Genomic DNA, 23,720 nt, shown 5'->3' with positions numbered 1-23,720 from the left:
GTAGTAAAGAAGGAACAACAATAATAACAACAAGGCTATTAGAGATCCCTAGCGTTTATTTCAGTTTAAGATCAATATTGATAATGTTGGTTTATTTATTTAAAACATTTATATAGTTGCCCATCTTATAACCAACTCTGGACAGCTCCCAATCAAAAGTTAAAGCAGCATACAAAATTATAAAACTAAGTACATTAAAACATTAAAAATGACAGAAAACTGCCACTGTTGCACATATTTGTGATGCTTCTTACTAATTTCCAATTTGTAATTCTTTGCTTAATGATTTTTTTCCCTTAGAGGTTTAAAAACAAGAGGTTAGTTTCTATTCACTTGTGTGGGATTTGAGAATTCACCTGGATACTCTGGATCAGGGGTGAAATGCTACCGGTTTGCGCCAATTCGGGCGAACTGGTAGTAATAAAAGCTACTGGTTCGGGTGAACTGATAGTAAAAAAAGGTTACCAGTTCATCTGAACTGGTATTTCTGACGATCAGTTGTGCCGAGCAATTTATATTCACTAGAAAGCAGGAAATCCTGCTTTCTAGTGAATCTAAATTGTGCGGCACAGCTGTTTTCTTCCCCTTGCTGTTCTACTTACCTTCTTAAGCCTGCGCACAGCAAACCAGTGGCAAATATCAGAGGATTTCACCACTGCTCTGGATGGCTCCATTCTGTTCACTCTTCATATTCAGAAGAATTTTCAGAGAATAAGGACTCAGAGACAAGCCTATTCTCAGGTAAATTGGAATGAACTCTATGGAGGTTTTGTGACGGAAAAGGGGATACCCAAGATTGGAGAATGTTTGTTTCTATACAAATAAAGCATCTAGCAGTTTCTAACCTAGAAGCACTCTAAATTACATCTCAATAAGCCTCAAGACTAGAAACTGTTGGATGCTTTATTTGTAAAGAAAGAAACATTCTCCAATACTGGGTACCCTCTTTTCCTTCACAAAACTAAAAGTTTATAGCATTCTCTCTGCTGTCTCACATGCAATAATACTGCTTAGGTTTTTATTGATGATCTCCCTCAGAATGATGGGACGTTTTGCTGCAGCAATCAACAAGCTTGCTAGGCAGCTATGATAAACCCACCGAGGGATACTCTGAACAGCCAGAGAAGCACATTCTGTCCCAGGCACTGTGCCTGGTATTTCTGTGCAACAATGAAGCAGTTAGTACCCTTTTCAAAGTCCTCCGCAGCTCTTCATTGCATGAAATTGCCCAGCTGTCAGGACTTCAGACTGCCTTCATCCTCACAGCAGTTCCTCTTCTCAAAAAAAGAAAAAAGAAAAAAAAAGAGGGGGGGGGGAATATCCGGAAACAGCATTCCAGAAGAGAAAGGGGGAGGAAAACCCCCTCAGCTGCGCAGCTTTTCATTATGCTGTGATGAAAAGAGGGTTCTTCCCCCCCCACTCCGATTGCTACAAGATTTGGAAGCAGCTAAGGAGCCCCTTGATGCCTCTCTCGAGACTTTTCTCTCTCTCTCTCCAAAGTCTTGTGTTGCTTTACCGCAAATCCTTCTCTATCGCTTGCCGGTGAGAAAGACTCAGAAATACAAATTCATCGGAAAGGTTGGTGTGCCTCTGAGACACCGAAGAAGGTTTTGCAATATTGATGAATGGTGGGTTCTAATCCAGAGTTGAGTGGAGTAGAAAGAGCAAACAAGTTCATCTATATGACAAGCGTATTGTGCCATACAGAAAAAGAAGCTACAATATGATGCTAGGTATATGCTCGGATAATTGAGAATCTCAATGTTTGGTTGCTGTTGTTAAGTTTGGTAGACGGTATGGTTGCAAAAGCAATCCTGAAAGCAAAATTGGCTATAATCTCAAAGACAGAAAGATAAATATTTCCACTGCCTGAGCCTTTATTGCCCGTGCAGTTCTACGTCACTCTATTTGCCCTGCTATAAGCATGCAAATAGTATTGAAATGATCAATACTTCTATGCCCACAGCATAAACCATTCAGGGGAAATGTACTTTTTTGTGCATAATTCTTACAAGCCACAGAATTCATTTTTCCAGAAGTATAATTAATGTATTAGCAGAGGGAACGCTTGTTTCTAGTCAAAATAGCCCGAAATAATCCATGTTTTGGATTATTATCCCTCAAATTCTGTGGGATAATCTCTTGCTTTCAGATTTAAGTTTTGCTGTCGATTGCAGTGAATGGCATTGATGCAATCTTCAACAACGAACTCTTAAATTCACTATAGCACATGAGCTTATTTGCAGCGATTTGAGTATTCATGTAATTCATTCAATTTATGTTAATTACTAGAAAGAACAAGCAGATAAAAAAACCTGACATTCCTGTGGCAATAGCCTAGCCCCAGCCACTGAGTCAACCCAATATTACTTATATTCACGTCTCCAACAGAAAGGACTAGAAACTTGCTTTTTGAAAAGAAGATCGTGTATCCTTGGATTATGAATCAATGCACTCAGACACAATGATGTGATCTCCCATCTAACAATCACACAGATGACCAGCCATGACAATGGAATGACAGTTTATATATAAAATGCATATCACTTTGACTGATACAATGTAATGTTTCCAAATCTCTGGGACATTCAGGTTAGGAAATATATATAGAGAGGAAACACTAATAGGTTTTGGCGAAGCCAACAATACAATGAGTTGGTCACTGAATAAAAATGCCTTACTTGCTACACTAGTACAAGCCTTCCTCTTATTTGCCCATCAGAGATGTTATCTTACAGTATAGCTCCCATATGCTCCAGAAGTTCAGCCAAAGGCTGTTGAGAAACCCTTTTAGCCTTTCTAAAGGGAAAGGCAGCCGTAACAGATGTATTTCTTCTCTACATCATAAAACGCAAGAAAGGCTATGCTATAAAAGTGAACTTGCAAGACTTACCCATGAATCGCATGAAGGGAGTGAGGTTCATAATGGTATCTTCCTTCTTGGTGACGCATGTCAATTGGCAAAGGAGAATGGAAGGCTGGAAAAATGTGCTGTGGAACTGTGGATGGGGAAAAAAAGAAAAAAAGAACTTAAAAAAAAAAGAGCACGCTTCTTCACCATATCTTATTTTATTTTTTTAAAACCCATAGTTTCAAAGGCAGTAAAGCTCCATGCATTTTAGAGCAAGTGCGAGGCAGACAAGGGGTCTTAGTGATAGCAGCCCTAGAGTACACCAGAGAAGTGGAATGAATAAATAATCAAAGTCATGGGGAGAAATCCTACATCTTCGACATAAAAGATCTCCTACAGGGTTTTTGACAAAGACAAGCAACTAAGGGCTCTTTGAACTCAGGGAGATGATAGGAAGCACCAAGGAATGCTAGACTCCTAACACAAATCAGAGTTGACAGAGCTTGGCAGAAGCCACATCATTTCCACTGCTAGGAATGGCTGCTAAAGCACCTTTCCCTAAAAGGTGACTGTGTGCGCGCACGCACCATGCGCACACACACACACAAATGCACACGTAAACATAGTGTGAAACTTGGAAATATTTACCTAGCTATGGAAAAACAAGCAGCGAAATGTGAAGTCTGTGTGTATCAGAAGCTCTGGCTAGAGATGACCTGCAGCTCCAGTTCTGAAAAAGCAGCCTGAATTGGCCTTATTGTTTTCATTCATAAACATGCATCCACAGAAAGTGGCCTGAAAACACTCTGATTTAGAAGAACTACTGCAATATTTATTAACGCTCCCCAAAGTACAGCCATGAGCGCAGATGTGTTGTCCAATAAATGGGAATTTCAGTAGGTTAAGCTTCACACTGCGTATCTGCACACTCAACTACCCATTGAGTTACGTCCCAATTAGATATAATTTAGATCTGTTCAAATAATATTCATTTACACAATTGGGCTTAATCATTTTATTAATCAAATTAATTTATTAATCAAATCAAATTGAAATAGTTACCCATTTCACTGAAGGCGATTCTAGGCAGTACTGAACAATCAGATAAAAAAAACATAAAAGCAAACATTAAAATGTGAGACCCTTAAAAATTCAGGGAAGATTTATAAAGTCAATTTATTCTATTAGGGCTAAGAGGAAAATAGTCTTTAATCTGATCTCCCTTACTAGATTTTTGCTGACAAGGAATGACTGACAGAGCTTATGGATTTTTTTTTTTTGTGAGATGTGAATATGAAAGGGAAGATATATAGTTATATTTAGAGATGGTGACAAGCTCTTAAAATTGTACAGCTGAGTATCATCCTCACATTGGTGACACTGAACCTGAACCTGATGAATAACTCTGGGAGATCCTACAAGTGAGAAACCATGGGTGAAAATCCCCCCTCCTATCAACACTCTTTGGAACCAACCATTGAGGATGGTGGTGAATCATTGCAGCATAGTGTCCTGTCCTCCCCATGCCAAGCCAAGCTGATTCAGAAGGATGGTTGGAAAATAGCCGAGAGATCAAGGAACACGAGGATGGATGCAGCCCCATCATTCCAGCTATGCCATAGGTCATTGATAAGCAAGACCACTGTCAAGCAAGACCAGATATTTGTATTACTGTATATCATGACCTCAAACCTGACAGAAGTGAGCCAGATAAGTCTGCTTCCTCTAAGGCCCTCTGCAACTGCTGTCTGACCACTTTCAACAGCCTTATACCACAGTCTCCCTCAAAGCCAGGAGGACTCAAAGAGGTTGATATCTTTGCTTCAACCTACCCATGGCCCACCTTCCAGACCACCTTAACAACTGTGGTGGGACTTGGATGTAACACTCAATTGACTAAACTTATAGCATTTGTCCATTTGAACAGGACTCTTAGAATATTAGTCCAGATAACATCATAAGACTTCATCTTTTAAGAAGAGATTGGACAGCCACCTGTCTGAAATGGTATAGGGCTTGGGCAGGGGGTTGGACTAGAAGACCTCCAAGGTCCCTTCCAACTCTGTTATTTTGTTATTGTGTTATCTGGCCTAAAACTATTTTTTATTAAGATTGGCTAAAAAGTATCTTGTAAGTCTGAATTTGCTTCTGCCCCTCTCTCTTTTATCTTCATGTAAATTTGGTGGTTGCTTATCTGAGATACTTTTGAACTGCCCCCCCCCCAATTTGGGTGCCTAAAGAGTTTGTCTACTAGTTGTCTTGAGAATGGATCTTCCATCTTTCTGTCAACTCTCTACATTGCCCCAGACAACTGACATGGACCTGCCTGCCAGAGTCCCTCTCCAAGAGAATGTAAGTGACTATCTGTCAGATCATGTGAACATTTCTCACTATGGCCTTATAGATAGTCTTGTGGCCTATGGCTCCCCAGGTCACTTTAAACAGCAGCATGGATCATTCTAAACAGGGTCACAGGGTGACCATAAGAATATGCTCTAAGGTGAATGTGGCCTGAAAATGGGCTCTTACTCTGGTTGGATTCATCTTTTTGCCTTTTTCTTGGATCCAAAAAACCATTGTGAACCTAGGATTGGCACCAAGAGGGTGTATCGGAGTAATCCAGACCAAAACCTCAGACATGCATCCATTTCATGGTGCAACCAGGGCCAAGCTGCCCACTAGATGCTTAGGAAAAATTCCAAACTCTCTCGGAACTGGACAGAGTCCAGCATATAGCAGTAGCAATAGCACATAGATTTATATACCACTCCATGGTGCTTTACAGCACCCTCTGGGTGGTTTACAATGTCAGCATATTGCCCCCCAAAATTTGGGTCCTCATTTTACTGACCACAGAAAAATGGAAAGCTGAGTCAACCTTGAGCCCTATTGAACTCCAGGTTGTGGGCAGAGTTTGCCTGCAATACTGCACGTAGAAGTTTCTCCAATAATATTTGCCATGAATGATCAATCCCAAAGGTGCTTTTTCAGAAGGCAACTGGACTTTCTTCTTTTTTCTTTTGAAGACATTTCGCTTCTCATCCAAGAAGCTTCTTCAGCTCTGACAGGATAGTGGGGAGTGGAAAGAATCCCCCCCCACTCTTTCTCTCTCTAGCTGCACTGTTACCTCTGGCTTTCAGTATGCAGGCGAAGTATAATTAGCAACCACATTATTATCTTTGTTGGAGTAAAGTACATACATTACTCACTGGGCATATTTTGTAAACTACTTCAAATAAGCAATTTTACTTTAAATGTTATTAAATGTAAGCCCCTAATGGAGTTTTGATCACAGGTTAAGTCAGAGCAACTGTAAATTAGTTGCCTTTCCTCCCTGTGTTCTCATTCTTAGTCAGATGAGGATTCTGCAGATGGCTTTCCCAGCATGTTAATATTCAGTGTGGTAATTGTGACTTCATCTGAGGAGAATCCCACAGGCAGACCAAGGCGATATGCTCTGTCATGCGGCTGTGACCCAGCTCCCTCCCACTTTGTCTGAGACCTTCTCTGACCCCTTCTCTATTCTCTCCTCTGATAATACACCTCAGGTCTTTATTGACAGTGCATTAAATTGGGTTTCCCTTTCAGAAGAGAGAGAGAGGTTTTTTGGGGTGGCGTCTGATTCAACTCATTTGTAAATTGCAGATTATTCAAACAGCATCATAAACATACCTAGTGAAATGTGTGCATTTAGGTCATTTTGCCATCTAGGATGGGAACTGATGCACACATGCTTGTAACCTCTCGAGGAAAACTACATGAATTCCATAGGATCAGACATCCGTGATAAAGATTAAAAGAAAGGAAAAGATAAGAAATAATCTAAAACTAATCTACACCAATATTCTTCACTAGACCTATCTTTATAACAATCCATCTTTGCTTCCATTACATCCATATCACATTTCCTAAACTATACTATCTCTTCTCCTTTAAAGTTTTTTTTCCCTCTCTCTTTTTTTAAAGGATGTCATCAATTCCTTCCAACCACAACTTCCTTGGTTTCCCCATTCCTCTCAGTTCATTCACTGTTCCTTTGTAGATACATTTTGTGATTTTATTTTCATTTATTTTCTTTTTATGAACAGAAAAATCTAAATATATTTCTTTTATTCAGGTCACTCGCTTTGTACTCCGTCTATATCCATTCAGCACCAATGCATTCTTTTGCCTCCCCCCCCCCCAGTTTTACCATCTCCTGCAGTTTATGCTTCATCACATACTGTACATTCAGGGGTGAAATCCAGCAGGTTCTGACAGGTTCTGGAGAACCGGTAGCGAAAATTTTGAGCAGATCGGAGAACCATTAGCGGAAATTTTGAGCAGTTTAGAGAACCGGCAAATATCATCTCTGGCTGGCCCCAGAGTTGGGTGGGAATGGAGATTTTGCAATATCCTTCCCCCAGGAGTGGTGAGGGAATGGAGATTTTGCAGTATTCTTCCCCTGGAGTGGGGTGGGAATGGAGATTTTGCAGTATCCTTCCCTGTCACGCCCACCAAGCCACGCCCACAAAGCCACACCCACAGAACTGGTAGTAAAAAAATTTGGATTTCACCACTGCATACATTCAATACTTATTTCCACATAACACAGTGAGTAGAAGTACACTATTCTTTTTTAATTCTACTAAATATTCATTTTTTTCACAATAGAACATATACTACCCAGTATCATGAAATAAGTCACTGACCGGGCTTTGTCCTCTTCTTAAGCTGTTTTTTTGTTTCATTACTAAATAATTATTCTTTAAATTCTTATAGCACACTAAATGATAAAGCCTGACTTTGCATCCTCAGTTACAAACCACAGTGGCCTGATTTATATAGTTCTCTGAGCAACAGACAAGTCTACATTTGTTATGGTGCCATAGATGAACCTGTCAAAGCACACTCATGTCTTGCAAACATCTGTAGAAGTTGGTAGTGAGAGAACCACCCAGTTTTAACAGCTACAGTAATTTTTCTTTGTAAATATCCCACCCTCCAAGTTCCTGGAGGAAAGGCAGAATATCGGAGAAATAAAATAAATACATTTCCAGTAGAAAATAAGGTTCAGATGAGATAGAAGCAGTATTTCATAGTTTCATTTCCTTATCTAACTAGTGTTCTACTTCCCATAAAACATATCAAAACCATTTACAATAAAAAGGCAAATACTTAAGACGCACAAATACATAACATGTCATTCTCCATTGCCCAGCATCTCCCACTATTGGCTAGGCGGAAATTGGAACTATAGCAGCAGTCAGAAAGTTGCATGTTGTGTATCACTGCAGATTTTTTTAAAAAAATACTGTGAGAAATAGAGTGTCCTTCATGTTGTTCTTTTCTAGGCTACAAGTGGGCATTTGACCTGTGTTTCCAAAAACAAACCTAGTAGAAGATGCTGTTCACAGCTTTGGATTCATTTGTACAAACAGAGTATTTGTGGGTGGCTGTAACTCCTTAAGCAACCTTTCATTTCTTAGGATCTTAACTTTTTGCAGTTGAATTGAATGTGCTGCTCAATTTGACTCCTAACCATTCATTTCACGTGAGGCTTCGTTGTCTAGAAATTTTTTGTGCAATATTGTGGATGTGGAAGAAGACCATTCAAATTTACTTGTAGTTGACCTCTTTCTAAAAAAAGCTTTAGGCCTTTGAGAAAACTTCTTTGTTATATCCTATTTGAACGGCACAGGACAAGAAAACATGTAATCAATGGGCAGCAACATACAACAGTTAACACTGGTCAAAGTGTTGGTGGACCTCAGCAACATGGCTTTGTAGATCAATGCCTATTATGATAGCCATGCCTTTGTTGTTGGACAAACTGTGGTAGATTAATTTGTATACCTCACAGATGTCACAAGTCTTTTGGCCTTGCCATCACATCTCTTGTATGCACACAATCTCCATCTCACCTCGCTTTAGTATTTCTGCAAATTCATGGAGGCATCCAGTCAAGGTGTTGATATTCAGTATGGCAATGTGGAATTGCTAGTGTGCACTAGTGTGCATCATATACATAAATTTGTCCAGGATTGTTTTCAGTAGGAGTCAGCAGTTGTAGTCCTGACATGGTAGGAAAACTGGGCATGCAGAGTTTATGGATTTATAAGTTGTTTTCAGTCTAATCTTCCTTTTGAAGAGAGAATAATCTTTTAACCTTTGGGAAGGGGCAGCACCTATTGGTTTTGCTACCACACAGGTACTTTTTCAACTCTACCAGTTTTTTAACTGGTAAAGAAGGGCATTCTGCACTAATTCTTCATTCCATTCTTCTATATATATTTCCAACTCTTGATACTAAAAACTTCATAAGCAGGAATTGGTTTGGCATTAATATTGCTATAAAAATGTTTAGCTCTTGTAAAACTGGACTGTAAATGAGATTTTGTTTTTATTTGACATCAAATAGAGTCATGCTGCATTTTTGGTTTGGGAAGATTTTGGCTGCATCTTTATTTAAAAGATTCCTATTACAAAAGCCCTTTGAGTACTGTCAGATTAATGTGTAGACAGAAACCTGAGTGTATATACATGTCTGTAAATCCATAATACATTGATATTAATATATTTTCTCCTTTCTTTGGCGGGTTTAACAGTTATTCCACTGTGTAATGGCACTGGGCATGTTGCAAAAAAATTGCTGTGATAGGACAATCAAGTACACAACTAGGAGTCTGATGAGCCTCTTAATGGAATCCTGCAATGAAACTGAATCATTTTAATTATAGGGGTGGTGAATTTCATTTCTCTCATTCTGATTTTTCTAATCTTTTTCTTCTTTTCTCAGCAACTTGGTAGTAACTTCAGGGGGAACTCAAGGGATCTTTTTCATTTTTGTTCACTAAACAGCTAAAGAACAGGATTTGAGGATTCATCCTAGTCTGAAGAAACAAAGAATTGAGAAAATATATTAACTCTATAAGTTATGAATCAATAGTGCCATCAAGATAGGCCCAAGGAGTAAAATGAGCAGGGGTGATCCAGAGAGCATCAAGAATTTTTCTTATATGTTAAAGTTAACTCAACTATAACATTAGCATCCACTACTTCTCCCAACCATCCAAGAATTGTCTACTTAACCCAAGCTCTGGAATTTGCAAATCTAAGAGGAGTCCAGATACACTCTCTTTTTCAATAGGAATAATTTGGCAATAAGCATCGTTTGGGCCTTGGAGTTTTACTGTAGTCTTTTTATCTGTATTTCTTATCTTAATGTGCATGTATATTTTGTTCAAGATCATAAACTCATAAAGGAATAAGATATTCCAAATGTATTTATTTTTATCCTCAGTATCATGTAGGACCAGATATTCAGCTGATAGGGAAAGAGAGAGTTTAAACAAAATCGAGGCTACAATTACCCCATCTTCAGAAGGGGTTCTTCTATCAAACTGCAGGTGGCAGCTGAGACCAGGTGGGTCTTTGCATGGGTTCACCTGATATGTCAATTGTGTCCTTTCCTCAACTGGGAGGTGGGGTCTTCAGATGGCCACTTCTGCCCTAACCATCTCACAATTGGACTACTTCGATGCTTTCTACCTTAGGATGCTTTTGAAGACCATTCAGAAGATACAGCTGATCCAAAATGCAGCGGCACAGGTCGTAATATTGTCTCAGCTATTCTGACATGTCATGTCATTGTGCATGAGCTGCATTGATTGCCAGGTGAAATTCAAGGCATTGATCATTACTATAAAGCTCTTTGTAGCATGGAGTCTGATTATCCAAGAGAGCACCTCCCTCCATTTGTTTCTACCTGTTCAGTCCTCTTAGGCAGAGTGAGCATATGCCCAGGTCCCCTCAATTAAAAGTTGTCATCTTGTAAGAGCAAGGAAGCATATTTTCTCTGACACAGTCCCTCTGTCCGGAACAACATCCTCCAGAGTTACTCTACACTTACTCTCCAAATATCCCAGAAGTCCCTTAAGACCTGGCTCTGCTACCAGACTTGGAATTAGGATGTTTGTAGGACCTTGTCAAAGATTTTCTGAATGTTATTGATATTGTTTTGTCTGCCATTTTTTAAAAATGTGTATTTTAAATATTGTGAGACACCACTCTCCCTTTGGAATTAGCAGCCTCAAAAATATATGGATAAGAAATAAAAAAATAAAGTCCTGCCAAACAGGAAATAACTTGTTCATGTAAAAACAGGGCAGATATTAAAGACAACCCTTTATTAACCATGCATGTACAGTCAAGTCAGTTACCATCTGATAGTTTTCTTATCTTTACCCACTGACCAAGAGAGGACATAAAAAAAAGAACATACCTTAAAATGACACTAATCAAGTCCATTAACTATTATACCACCATCAACAAAGAAACAGATCTCTTGGTCATAGTAGATATCTACACATCTATGAACATGCTTGGACCAGGATTCAAGCCCACTACAAACCTGATCTATATGGGGAATAAGAATGGGCATTTTCTTCTGGATAACTGAGCCATCAACCTTTGTCATGTTTGCTTTGTTTGACAGTCTTATTTAATTCATCCCTGATCCAATCTATCAAAGCTTTTAAGTATTCATTACAATGTGAGGTGGAAGAATGCCATCCTCACAGTGAAAACAGTATATTCATTATTATTGGACAACTTAATCCACTTAATTTTACAGAACAGGAGATCATATCAATCCTTACAAATATCACAGAATCTTCATGTTTCAGAGCTATTTCCCACCATCACTGGCTTACATATAGAGACAAAGACACACTGTAGGTTTAGTTCAGAAGAATATAATGATCTAGAAGAAAGCTGAGCTCAAAGTGTTGCTGAACTCCAAATCTCATCATCTCCGACGACTGAGGTAAACTGCCAAAAATTATAATGAGCGGCATCAGCATCTGGAAAGTAGTAGATTCCACAACTCTGTCTTAGTGAATAGTACCAAAAGCCAAGATGAACAGGTACATGCGTGTCTCTGAGAAATCCACATTCCACATAGATGCTGCAGGAAATATGAGTCTAATAATGGGGTTTCCCCACAACTTCAACGTGTGGAGCTCCCCCAAGGCATTGCCTTATATGGGGCTGTACATTATAGATATTAATGCTGAAATCACTCAGACATAATGTGTCTGTGTTGCCTTTTAGCTGCTCCTTTTCTAGTTGAGGCTTGTATCACAAAACATTTGTCTGGAAAGTGTGATGAAGCCATGTACCCTGGCATGTCAGAAAGTCATGCCAAAGTATATTCATATTACTGCATTATAAGCAGTTTTTGTTCCGTTGTTCTGTCTGCGAACCAAGCTGCTTCAGCTAAAGATACCAGAGATGGTAGAACAATGTTCTTCTTTTTTTCTTTTTTTTAGCACACTTTATTAAACTTTTATTACATTAAAAACATAAAAAATTATATCACTCAACAACAGCTATTTGTGGTGTTTTTCTTGTAACAGTAATTCATGTGTTATTTACAAAAATTAAATTGTACGTATTTATATTCTTATTTTATCTATTACTTATACTTAATAACTATCTATCTTTAATCTATCTCCATTCTATCCAGTTATACCACTGTTCCCACACATTGTAAAATATTGATGCCTCTTTATCTTTTAAACTCAGCGTTAATTTGTCCATTTCTGCGCAATTCATGACCTTTTTTATGACAAGTTTCTCTGCAGGTGTGCATGGCTGTTTCCAACATTGAGCAAAGGCAGTCCTGGGAGCGGTTAATATGTGTAGTATTAGATATTTTGTGTTCTTCACATTTTTTTTTGAACAATGTTCTTCTTAAATAGCTTTCTAATACTCCCATTCGCTGGAGATCAGTGACACACCTTTATTCAGGTTCATTTTTTGTTTACTAAATAATTATTACACTTTAAAAACTTGGGTCTTCTGTTTTAAAACCCCAGATTTCATTCCCCAACCATGTCACTGAATCACTGTGACTAAAAAAAAGTTCCTGCAAAAATTAATTTAGGCCCATAAGATGCTAAAACACATCCTGATAGAATAGATGTTGGGGTGGGGTGGGGGGAGCAGTTTTTCAGAAAGCCTTTAAAAATTCTGGATGTTTTTAGTTATTTAAGGTGTCCATGAATGGAGACTGGAACCTAATGAATAAGAAAGCTCTGGTATAATATTATATGTAGGGGTATTTAAAGCTTCCAATGAACTTTTTTTAAGGGCTACCAGTACACGGTTTCCCCAGTTTTTATAAAAACTAGTAAATGATCAGATGATAAATCCTACCACCACCTTATGAAGATAAGTGATGAAACCTTTTCTCAGGGTGACTTAGTCATGTAATTCTTGAATTCAGAATTCATGTAGTCCTCGATTTACAACAATTCATTTAGTGACCATTTGAAGTTAAAATGACATTGAAAAAATGACTTATGACCATTTTTCACACTTATGACCATTACAGCATCCCCATGAACATGTGATTTACACTCAGATGCTTAGCAACTGACTCATATTTATGACGGTTGCAGTGTCCTGGGATCATGTGATCATCTTTTGCAAACTTCTGGCAAGCAAAGTCAATGGGGAAACCCAATTCACTTAACCACCCTGTTACTAATTTAACAACTGCACTGATTCACTTAACAAATTTGGCAGGAAAAATAGTAAAATGGGACAAAACTCACTTAGCAAATTTCTCATTTAGCAACATAAATTCTGGCCTCAATTGTGGTCGTAAATTGATGACTACCTGTACTGTGTTTCTGAGATCTAGGGCATTTTGGGAGAAAGGGACCTTGCTATACCAGAGTTCAAGACAGTCGCATACCTTGGAGTTCAGGAATGAACATTATAATGAACTCAAGCAAAAGTTAAGCAGCATACTAAAATACTAACTGACAAGTAAGCCTCAGGGGGATGGAAGCTCCTTAAAATAAGAGGGGGGGAAAATACAGGCATAAATGATCCCTGTGAGAAAGAAGAATGGGGAAAGGTTTAAGAGTCCAGAATGGATGAATAGTGAGCTCATTGAGAAGCTTATATACAAGAAGATTTATAGGAAATAGAAGCAGGGACTAATAACTAATAACAATCTAATAGCTCAAGCCCCTAGGGATTTAGTCAAGCAGGCCAAAGTTCAGACCGAAGAGAAATAGAAATACAGCGAGGCATTAGTTATCTCTTAAGTATTAGAAGAATTTATTTGTTGCATGGAGAGAAAGAAGTCACTACAAGGAATAGGGAAAAGCCAGAACTATCTTACATTTTCTTTGTGGGTCACTTCTCACCAGAGGGGCCCCACTTGGGATTATCCTACAGTGGAGTCATCCACCACTACTGCCAGGGCTCTCCACTTTCCAAGCGTCATGATCCACATCTTCAGACATGGGCAAATAAATTGTTGATAGTCTCAGTTGGGTCAAACAAGGACTACTGGCTCCAAGGCTACAGATACTCACAGCATGCACACATGTAGCATGGAGATGATGCTCAGGCCAGCAGGACACAAAAGAAGACCAGAGACAAGTAGAAAAGGTCTATTCTTTTCTCCCCCTAAATGTCATTTGTCTGGTTACCTGGAAGGTGAGTTACTACCCTTTTTTGTACATAGACAGCTTGGCCTTATGGTAAAGCATAGCTTTCAACCCCCACCCCTACATGGGAAAGAATGCTAGAGATAAGATCAAATATCTATTTTATACAGGCACACTCACTACTGCTCTTAGGTTTATACATTATATGGACATACACAAGTGACGTATGCATAGAAAATACTAGAATATCTTGGCTCAGTTGATCTGCCGATCTGGAACACCTGTGTGTTTATGTGCATGCATTGTGTACATGCTCTTGATTTACATTAATGTTTAGATTCAGGATATCTTTACATATGCAGTGAGTGTCTGCATTTTCAAAAGCACTCTAAGATAGTAATAGCAATAGCACTTAGACCTATATACTGTATCGCTTCACAGTGCTTTTACAGCCCTCTCTAAGCGGTTTACCTCTCTAAGCATATTGCCCCCAACAATCTGAATCCTCAGTTTACCGACCTCGGAAGGATGGAAGGCTGAGTTAACCTTGAGCCTGGTGAGATTTGAACTGCCAAATTGCAGGCAACCGGCAGTCAGCAGAAGTAGCTTGCAGTACTGTACTCTAACCACTGTGCCACCATGGCTCCAAAATTAATAGACTAAAAAAAAAAAAAAAAAAGACATGGAATGCACAGCTAGATTCAGCAACCCATTATCCATGTTGTTTAGCTATTATATTTTCCTCCAAAAGTTGACAAGCTTTGATTTGGTTTGACACTGAAAACTCTGCTTGGTTGTCTGGCTCTCGGGAGTTTTGAAACTCCTGCATCGCTATCCATTCACCCTCTTGCACTCTGCGCATTTGCATTCTCTTCTGTCCTTGTGTTTATGCAGACTTCAGAGTGGTTTTAAAAATACAGAGATGCTCTATGGCCTGATAACCTTACAGTAATGTATATACTTTGTGCAGGTTCCTGGTTGCTGCTGAGATTCTTGATAGTTATACAGTGAGTGGGGTCTTCTATAAGCTGTACAATGAAAAGGACAAGCAGTATCTTCACAGAGTGTGCATGTATACGTGAACTCCGGAAGGCATCATCAATGTTATTAACATCATCAAAAAAATGCTAGTCCATCTGTTATGTCAAAGAATAAAATGAAAAGACTAGAAGGTCTCTTGATGATTATCTAAGTCCTCCTCAATGCAGGAATCTACAATTACATGCATGTGTGGCTGTCTAGTATGATCTCAAATTCTTATTTGGAGTTACTGGGTCAGTTAGGTAGTTTTTAAGCTTTGTATTTTGAATTTTACACGAGCTTTCCTTGTAGAGGTTTTTTTTTCTTACTTAAAAGTATAGTCAGCCCACCTTTCTGGATTCGGTAGCTCATCTCCTTCAACTGAGTACAAGAATCTTTGGCAGCAGCCAGCCTGATGACCCCAGGATGATAAAAGTTGAGTTGTGGCTTTAGAACCCACTTTTCTTCCCACCCCCATCACTGCATCAACAGGAATGGGTAGAAATTGCACAGCTATGTGCTTTATATCACTTGTCCCCTCCCCCATTGTGGATGCTTGGGGTGCCTGGCATTTGCTCAACTACCCTACCAAAATGGTATTTCCATTTGGAGGAGCAAATAGGCAGGGCTTGGTTGTAAAGAATTGACAAGGCATCAGCAAGAATAAGGTTGCTTTAATGGTAGATTGCATTTTTTCCTGAATACGGAATCTGTACTCTATTCGGAGGCCATTTTTTTTTCTTGTGGCAAATAATTGGGGGGTAGGGAAGGGCAGGGAAGACTGCATAGAAACCTGTGACATGCATTAAGCCAGTAGCTGTGGGAGCTCTCAGAGCATATGTGATCCTGCTTCTCAGCCATTTCATCGCTTAGGATATATCTTTCTCTACCTATTGGCTACTTTCCAGATTTTCCCTGTTGTGAGGAGAAAAAGAAATCAGAAAGAAAGACAGTCGGGGGGGGGGGGAGCAAGGCAACATGCCGAGCAGACCTTGGGAGGATCTTCCTTTTGGGGGGCTATGGGATTATTGAAGAGACAGCCCAGCCTTCAGGTGATCATCTGGCAAATGTATACAGAAATATCTAAGTTTACCACTGGCTGTGGATGCTGTATCCAAGTTAACTAACAGCAAATCCAGCGAAGCAGAAAATTCAAACCAGAGGGTTTTTAAATCAGCAACTCATTAATTCTACAGGTCCAAAGCTGCAAAGCGCTAACAGCCTTGGAACTGCTTAGTTGCTTGGTCGTCATGCCAGAACATACGCCTAAGCATTCCTCCAATCTGAAAGTTATTAAAATACAATAAGGACACAAGTCTTGACTGTTCCACCATCCTTCCCAGGTTCCGCTCTCTGCTTCTTCCCAAGAGGAAGTACTTAATAAGAATAATAATATCCTGAAAGGGGAACCCATGGCAGGGTAATTAAAAAAGCTTTCCTTCGCCGGTCTCACTTTAAAGGAGGGGAGGAGGGATAAAATACAGGGGGGGGGGGAAGAGGAGGGATTAAAATCAGACAGGAAATTCCACTAAACAAGTTGGCTTCTGTCCTAATAATACAGGCCTCTGCCAATTCCACCAGAAAAACTGGAGGGAGGAGGGGGACGTCTAAGACGAGCTCAGATCTGAAAACATACTGGGTAATTCTAAAGAGAGAAGGCACCATCGTAAAAAAAGGAGAAAGTATTAATTGTTGTTATATAATGTCATCCTTGTATTAAGAGGGCAGTGGCTGCAATTTTAGCGGAAAAAATGAGCGCACAGAATAGGGAACTTTTAAAAAGCCAAATGGAAGCTTAAGCTCCTTCTGCCAGCAAAATGAGAGAGATTTCCATTGGCTAGCAAAATTCCTATAGAGGAATAAGATCAGATTAAAAGAGAAAGCAGGTAGTTGTCCAAAGCATGGGAGCACATTAATTGGAGGACTAGAGATTTAAGCAGCGGAGTAAATAATGAGGAACATGGGTAGAATTCTTTAATAGGTGGAAGAAAAAATAGGGGCTGACTTTCTTTAAAAGAGGGGAGGGAACTCTCTTTTCTAAGAGGGTTTGAAAAATCATTCAACATGTATTCATTACTAAATATTAGTAGCTTTTAGCTAAAAACTACTTCAACAGCAGGAAAGATATATCTGTTTTCTACAAGAGGACCACAATGATATTGGATTCAGGTATTTGGGACAGGGAAGATATTGGCATGGTGACTTGCCCCACTAATTTTCTCCTGTTGTTAGTGGAGTCTCTCATTTTGGGGATAGGGATGTATCTCCTTGGAAGAGCACAAACATTTCTTGCTGCAGGTTATACTATAGTTCAGCCTGCACAGTTTCCTTTCAAAGAAATATAGACAAGTGTTACTGGAAGGCAAAATTCATCTAGATTCTAATTTTGTATAAAGCAACTTCATGAGTTTAATATCCGTGCTTGTAATGGCACCACTTCTAGTCCCATTATTTCATGGACCAAGCATACTTTAATTTCTTGTAAGCTTTAAGGCCAATTCCCCTAAACGCTTTCAGAAAATTTCCTAAGGTTTTGGTCTCCTAGTAGAGAAGTGTATGAGACATGTTGCATGAACTTCCCTCTCCAAACCTTGTTTCATTGGATCAGTCCAATATATGAAAAACATTGGCCTATAGTGAATTTTTCACTAAATGCCCAAAGATGACTGCAGGGGTCCCAGGACTATACATTTTTCTATAGAGTTTTAGTTGCTATTCTCTGGAACAAATGTTCCTAGTTGAGGTGGATACTAAAGTTAAAAGGCTTTCACTACGAGAAACTCCTGAGCTTCATATCCAAGTTCTTTTCATGGTAGAAACTGCATTCCTGGAACTCATTTGCAAAATGGGATGCATGTAGGGATCAAAGCAAGAATCGTACTGCAATGGGCCTCTTCAGACAGTCTAAGCCACAATTCCCTTCTTATTCATGCTGTGGAGTGACTAATATTGAAATCAATGGCTTGCTTATAAGGGATTTAGCATGACTTTTACAGGGGACAAGCACAGGCCGCCAAGGAACACATTCTTGAAGAGATGCTCCAGAGCCAAACATAACTTCATGAATAGAGGAGTGTAGAAATTTCACTCATTACCACGACTGGCTCACCCACTCTGAGGGCACCATTTCAAACACTTCCTGCAAATTTCAGTTTTTGCTCAAGTGGGGCCATTTGTCAATGCAACTGGCAGAGAAATAATTCAACATATCCTTGCAGGGTTGCCGGTAAAACTAGGAAAATACTAATTGTTTGTTTCTTTGGCAAATGATAGAGTTTAGTCGTGTCATTAGAGCTATTGCTAAAGAATCCCACAAAAAACAGAACAGTGGTTGTATTACCACAACAGCTTTTGCACCTTATCCCTCTTTCTTCAAGCAGCGGATTACTAAGATGCAAGGGAAATATGAATGAAGGAAAATTGAGATTAATCATGATTTATAACAGAGGGGGGTTTCAGCAGGTTCTGACCAGTTCTGGAGAACTGGTAGTGGAAATTTTGAGTAGTTTGGAAAACCGGTAGTAAAAATTCTGACTGGCCCCACCCCCATCTATTCTCTGCCTCCCAAATCCCAGCTGATCGGGAGGGAATGGAAATTTTACAGTATCCTTCCCCTGCCACGCCCACCAAGCCACGCCCACCAAGCCACGCCATGCCCACCAAGCCACACCCACAGAACTGGTAGTAAAAATTTTTTAAACCCACCACTGATTTATAAGTATATAAGCAGGGTTTTTCCCCAGCATTCTATGCAAGGTTGACTAGTGGTGACCACAGGGTTCTTCTATTCACTTTTCTGAGAGTAGAGGTTCACTTTCATAGAAGAATCAGAGTTATCTATAGGTCTGCTCCAATATAGGGTTAGTGTGAAAGAGGTTCTGACATGTGTGCCTCCATTGATTTGGTAAGAAAGGATGAAATCGTAAATTTTTATTATTTTGATTCTTGAATCCTGGGAAAAAATAAGTTAAGTAATATCATACCAGTTCTCTACAAGAATGCCTCTGGGAATGACTTTATGCTGTTATGTAATATTAGCTGTCAGGGTCACAGTAACTAATTTACTGAGTGAACATGATGGGACTGCTGAAGGCGATCAAGCCACCACCCAAAGAAACGGTAAAAACACAAAACATTGTTTTTGATCAGGGAACTCCTCCACCCCCTTGGCATGTCATCTTTATGCCAACCTAAGAAAAATCCCCTAAATCTTCAATTTTTTTCCCCCAAAAAGTTTTCTATATGCCCACCAGTTTTTTCTTGATATTCAGCCTAGTTTTAATCTTAAAAAAAAAAAAAAAACTTAAGGAAAACACTGCTGAGAAGACCAACAGAATTGATAATCTGATCATTTTAAAAAGCCCAAAGTATGATAGTCCTTAAAAAAAAACCACCTTCACTCTGATAATCAAATCTCCCTCTTATAACCCAAGCCATCTGGAAAGTTCCAGGCTAAAGACTGAGGTAGGTGGCTGATGGCCAAATGCTGGAGATATTGTGGGAAGCCCTCTACCAGAAGAATGAAATATTTTGGGAAATATTTAAAAAAAGGCAGGATACAATATTTTCCCTAAAGGAGAAATAAAAAAATCTTAAGGGAGACAGAAACCAGCCCCAGTTTCCCTGCCCCAAGCAGAAACTGAGGAGGTCAGCTTTTAGAAATTAGAAATGCAGATTTGGTAATCCATTCAGAGTGACTGGGTCAGACTCAGATAAGCAACAAACAAAAGATTGACAAAATTAGCTCAGACAAGCACCTAGGATTTGCATTTCCTTTTGCCTATAGAGCCATCCATGACTCCATAGGAATCTGACAACAGCCAATAGAATATTAAAAGACATATTCTTGAATAGGAAACTCAAATAGAAAGCCCAAAAGAAGGTATAAAAACCCACCCACTCTCAACTCCATTTTGTCAGCTGCCCAGAATCACATGTGGTTGGTGGTTCTGCTTCATCAATAAATTCTTTCCAATCAGCCTCCAGCCTCCATTTTGTTTCCAGTGCCTTTCTCCTGGATTGGGACTGAACCAGATGAATTTTCCTTCCAACAATACCAAATATTGACAGAGCTCAGGTTGGTATTTTTTTCTTTTCTGACATACCATGTTGTTCTCTTCATATCATTCTATACTGAATAAACATGGAATTGTCCCTGGGTTTGTCCCACTTAGAGAAGAATTTCATTTGCTTGAAGGAACCCATAATAATGATATTGTTTCTCCTTTCCTTGTCCTAGATTAGAAGCATATGCAAATAAGATGAACAGTAGATGTGGCCATTCTATAATGAGCACAAGACAGTCAGCCTAGTTTGGAGTAGAGGAGAATGAGTGAGTTATCAGTTGTACCCAGCTGTGGTTCTGGTGCTAGCTAATAACCCCCATGTATCATCCTGCCTTGGTAAGTAAATGTTCTGACTGGTATTAAAAATGGGCCTAGTGGATTTTACAGCACATCCTCCTTGCTGTTCATGCAAAGTGCTGGTTGTTAGCTTGCTGCCTGTGCAATTAAGGTGCTTAAGACTGTGAGAGGTCTTCAGAAGGTCCGAAGAGTGATTGCAGTTCAGAATAATCACCCACCTGGTTGGGCAGTGATTTATGGCCTGCTCTGTTAATAGCCGTGCTTAACACAGGAGTTTGCTGAGATTAAATAATTGCCTTAAACAAACAAACAAAAAAAGTTTATTATCTTTTAAGTCTTTTGCTGATGAATGAACGGGCACTGAAGAAATCATGTAATAGATCATCTGAGATTTCCCTCCTAGCTTTAAAACAAAAATGTTATAAAATAGTTGAAATTAACTGTTTTTAAAATGTCTTATACAGACTGCCAAGAGTTAATATCAGAGTGGTGTAACTCTATTGAATATTAATAGTGGTATACACTGTTGCTTCTGTGGTTATAACATGCCATTTACAGTATTTTGGGAATAAACAAGTTGCAATTACACATTTAATTCATGATTTATACAGGTATATACTCACTCAGTTGTGAACGCTACATCCCCAAATTACTATATCTAAATGATACGAAATTATATTGCATAATTTGGAATGTTCTTCTACATCATACACATGAGAGAAGGACATATTTTTTTCTTGAATTTTCTATGTGCAAAAAGCCTCCTTGAATATTAAGGAACACTAAAAAAAATAAGTTTACAGTCTGTAGCCTCAAGGAAGTGTACTCTCTTATAACTTGCTCAGTATATGGATCTGGAATGAATGTATGAAAATATGTCTGAGAAAATGTGTGAATGATACAAGATCATTTGAACAGGGACAGAAAATTTACATATTAACTTTATGGTCTTATCATCCTTTGTTTTTTTCTTAAATTCCAAATGAAAATATTTACATATTTGCTTGCACACCAGATATCTTGACTCACTTTGTTTTTCATTCAGTAACTCTTCCATTTTTTTCCCACTGCAGCACTCATACAAGGAACCCCATATCTACAATGTTTCACAGGCTTTCATTTGTTTTCTCCTAAATGGAAACTGGAAGGACACTTCTAAAAAGAGATGCCTGGGAACTATGCTGGAATCCACATACAACAGACTGACTAGAGATCACATTACCTGGGTCACTGTGGAAGTTTGTGGCTCCCTGCTGGTTTATTTATTTTGCCAAGTTCTAAATTCATATGCAAAAAAACTCATGAGTAAGGCTTTCTTTGAAGGATCTAATAAAAAGTACATATATAAAGAGCAAAACCTACTGACTTTGCAGTTGTTTTGCTATTCTATCCCAGAAAACCTGCACAAAACCTGAAGTGCTAATAATCAGGAGTTGATCTTCTAAAGATTGCATTTTGCCCTCTCTCTATGTGTAAGCACCAGGCATGCACCTTCTAAAGATACAACCTTCGTTTTCATAGGCAAAGCAATGCTATTGCTCCAAGATAAATTTATGTAGAGAGAACTTAAGAACCTTACTGTTCCATCAGCTTCAGACACTGGATATTAAAGGTCAAGGTCACCAGCTAGTACTGAATTATAACAAGCTTTTATTCCAGTAAGATGATTGCTTTCTGTGCTTAGGCTGTTATAACACACGATCATATTACTGTTCACAGTGTGTTAAGTGGCAGAGGATCATACATGTCGAACTTTTCCATGGAAGAAAGTGCAAAATGAAAGATAGAAAACAGCCAAAAGATCTGCAACAGATTTACAATCGGAGTAACCTAGTAAGTTCATTAAAATTTCAGAGACAGGGGGCACCTTTGATTCAATCCTTAAATCCCAATGTACAACATCTGTTTAACTTCTGTTTTATAGCCTGCTGAAGATGACAATAGGTGGACCCTAAACAAATATCAGGGAGTATCAAGGGGTATCAAATACCCCTTGATTTATTGATGTCTTCAGTACAGGTTGACTGGGACTATAGCTGTCAGATATAGTCGAGTCTCTCTCTTTAACTAATATGTAACTGCAAAATAAAACACTGCTATGAAGTTCATCTAGCTCACCCACTGGACAAAAACATGCTGCTTGCAATTTGCAAGCAAGAGAACTGCTATGATGATTGTGGAATTCGTGGAGCTGAAGTCCAGACATCTTAATGTTGCTAAGGTTGAGTAACACTGATTTACAGTATAGCAACCTCCAGCTATTGTGTGGTTGTCTAAACCGCATCTTTATTACTGTTGAAGGATGCTGCTATAAGGTTCTATAAATCACTATAGAAGACTTTATCACAGTTTGGGGCTGATGCTAGATCCTGAGAGCTGAAGACTTAGCATGAAGTCTGGAGGGCAGGAGATCGAAGAAGGCTGACATTGCAGTTTGAACCCTAGTTTTGTCACAGCAGCATATATTGACTTCAGAGGAGATCTCCCACCCAACCACTAACAGATCTAGTCTGTTGGCTATCATTAGCAAGATGTCATAGGCCATTGGATTATTTACATAGACTGCTGGGCAGGGTGAGGATTTAACCTGTTTTCAGCACAGCTTGAATTGATAGGGTTATATTTATTCCCATGAGAAACTTACATAAACAATGGCCTGTGACTCATTTTTTTATTCTTTTTTAAGGTGGCTATAATCCTTATTTGATGCTATGAGCTGAGGCATTTTAAAGCATTTTTTTAAAAGGAAGAAGGCAAGTTGGTTCTTGTAAAGATGTGTATTGCTTTTCCTGTCACTTGGATGTAACAGTTCTCTTCTGTATTATTTTCCTAAACTGGGGTTTATCCTACCAGAACCCTAAAGCCAATGCCAGTGATGTAAGGAAAGCTGAAAATTAAACTGAGCAATGGAATAATTGGTTACTCTGTCCCCATCCCTCTATAAGGTGAAACTCAGTGCTCCATGTTTCCTCAATAGAAACTATCTGAGAGGACAGTTTAGGCTGCATCTGCTAGAATAACCTTCTTTTTACTTCA

The 23,720-nt window shown here is 39.0% G+C and overlaps 1 protein-coding gene across 2 annotated transcripts in view; it reads right to left on the bottom strand.

Annotated features, from left to right (window-relative positions):
• The window catches only part of GLI2 (GLI family zinc finger 2), a 270,083-nt gene that overhangs the window by 92,822 nt on the left and 153,541 nt on the right, over positions 1 to 23,720 (bottom strand). For both annotated transcript variants that reach the window (XM_034422349.3, XM_034422359.3), the window contains exon 3: positions 2,894 to 2,999. In XM_034422349.3, the coding sequence (XP_034278240.2) occupies positions 2,894 to 2,999 (106 nt within the window). The remainder of the gene's footprint in view (positions 1 to 2,893; positions 3,000 to 23,720) is intronic.

Source organism: Pantherophis guttatus, chromosome 1 (assembly GCF_059756535.1).
Source record: "Pantherophis guttatus breed Tessera chromosome 1, ASM5975653v1, whole genome shotgun sequence".
In the NCBI taxonomy this organism is placed as follows: Eukaryota; Metazoa; Chordata; class Lepidosauria; order Squamata; family Colubridae; genus Pantherophis; species Pantherophis guttatus.
Note: the sequence above shows the minus strand (reverse complement) of the source record. Positions and strands in the feature narration are given on the sequence as shown.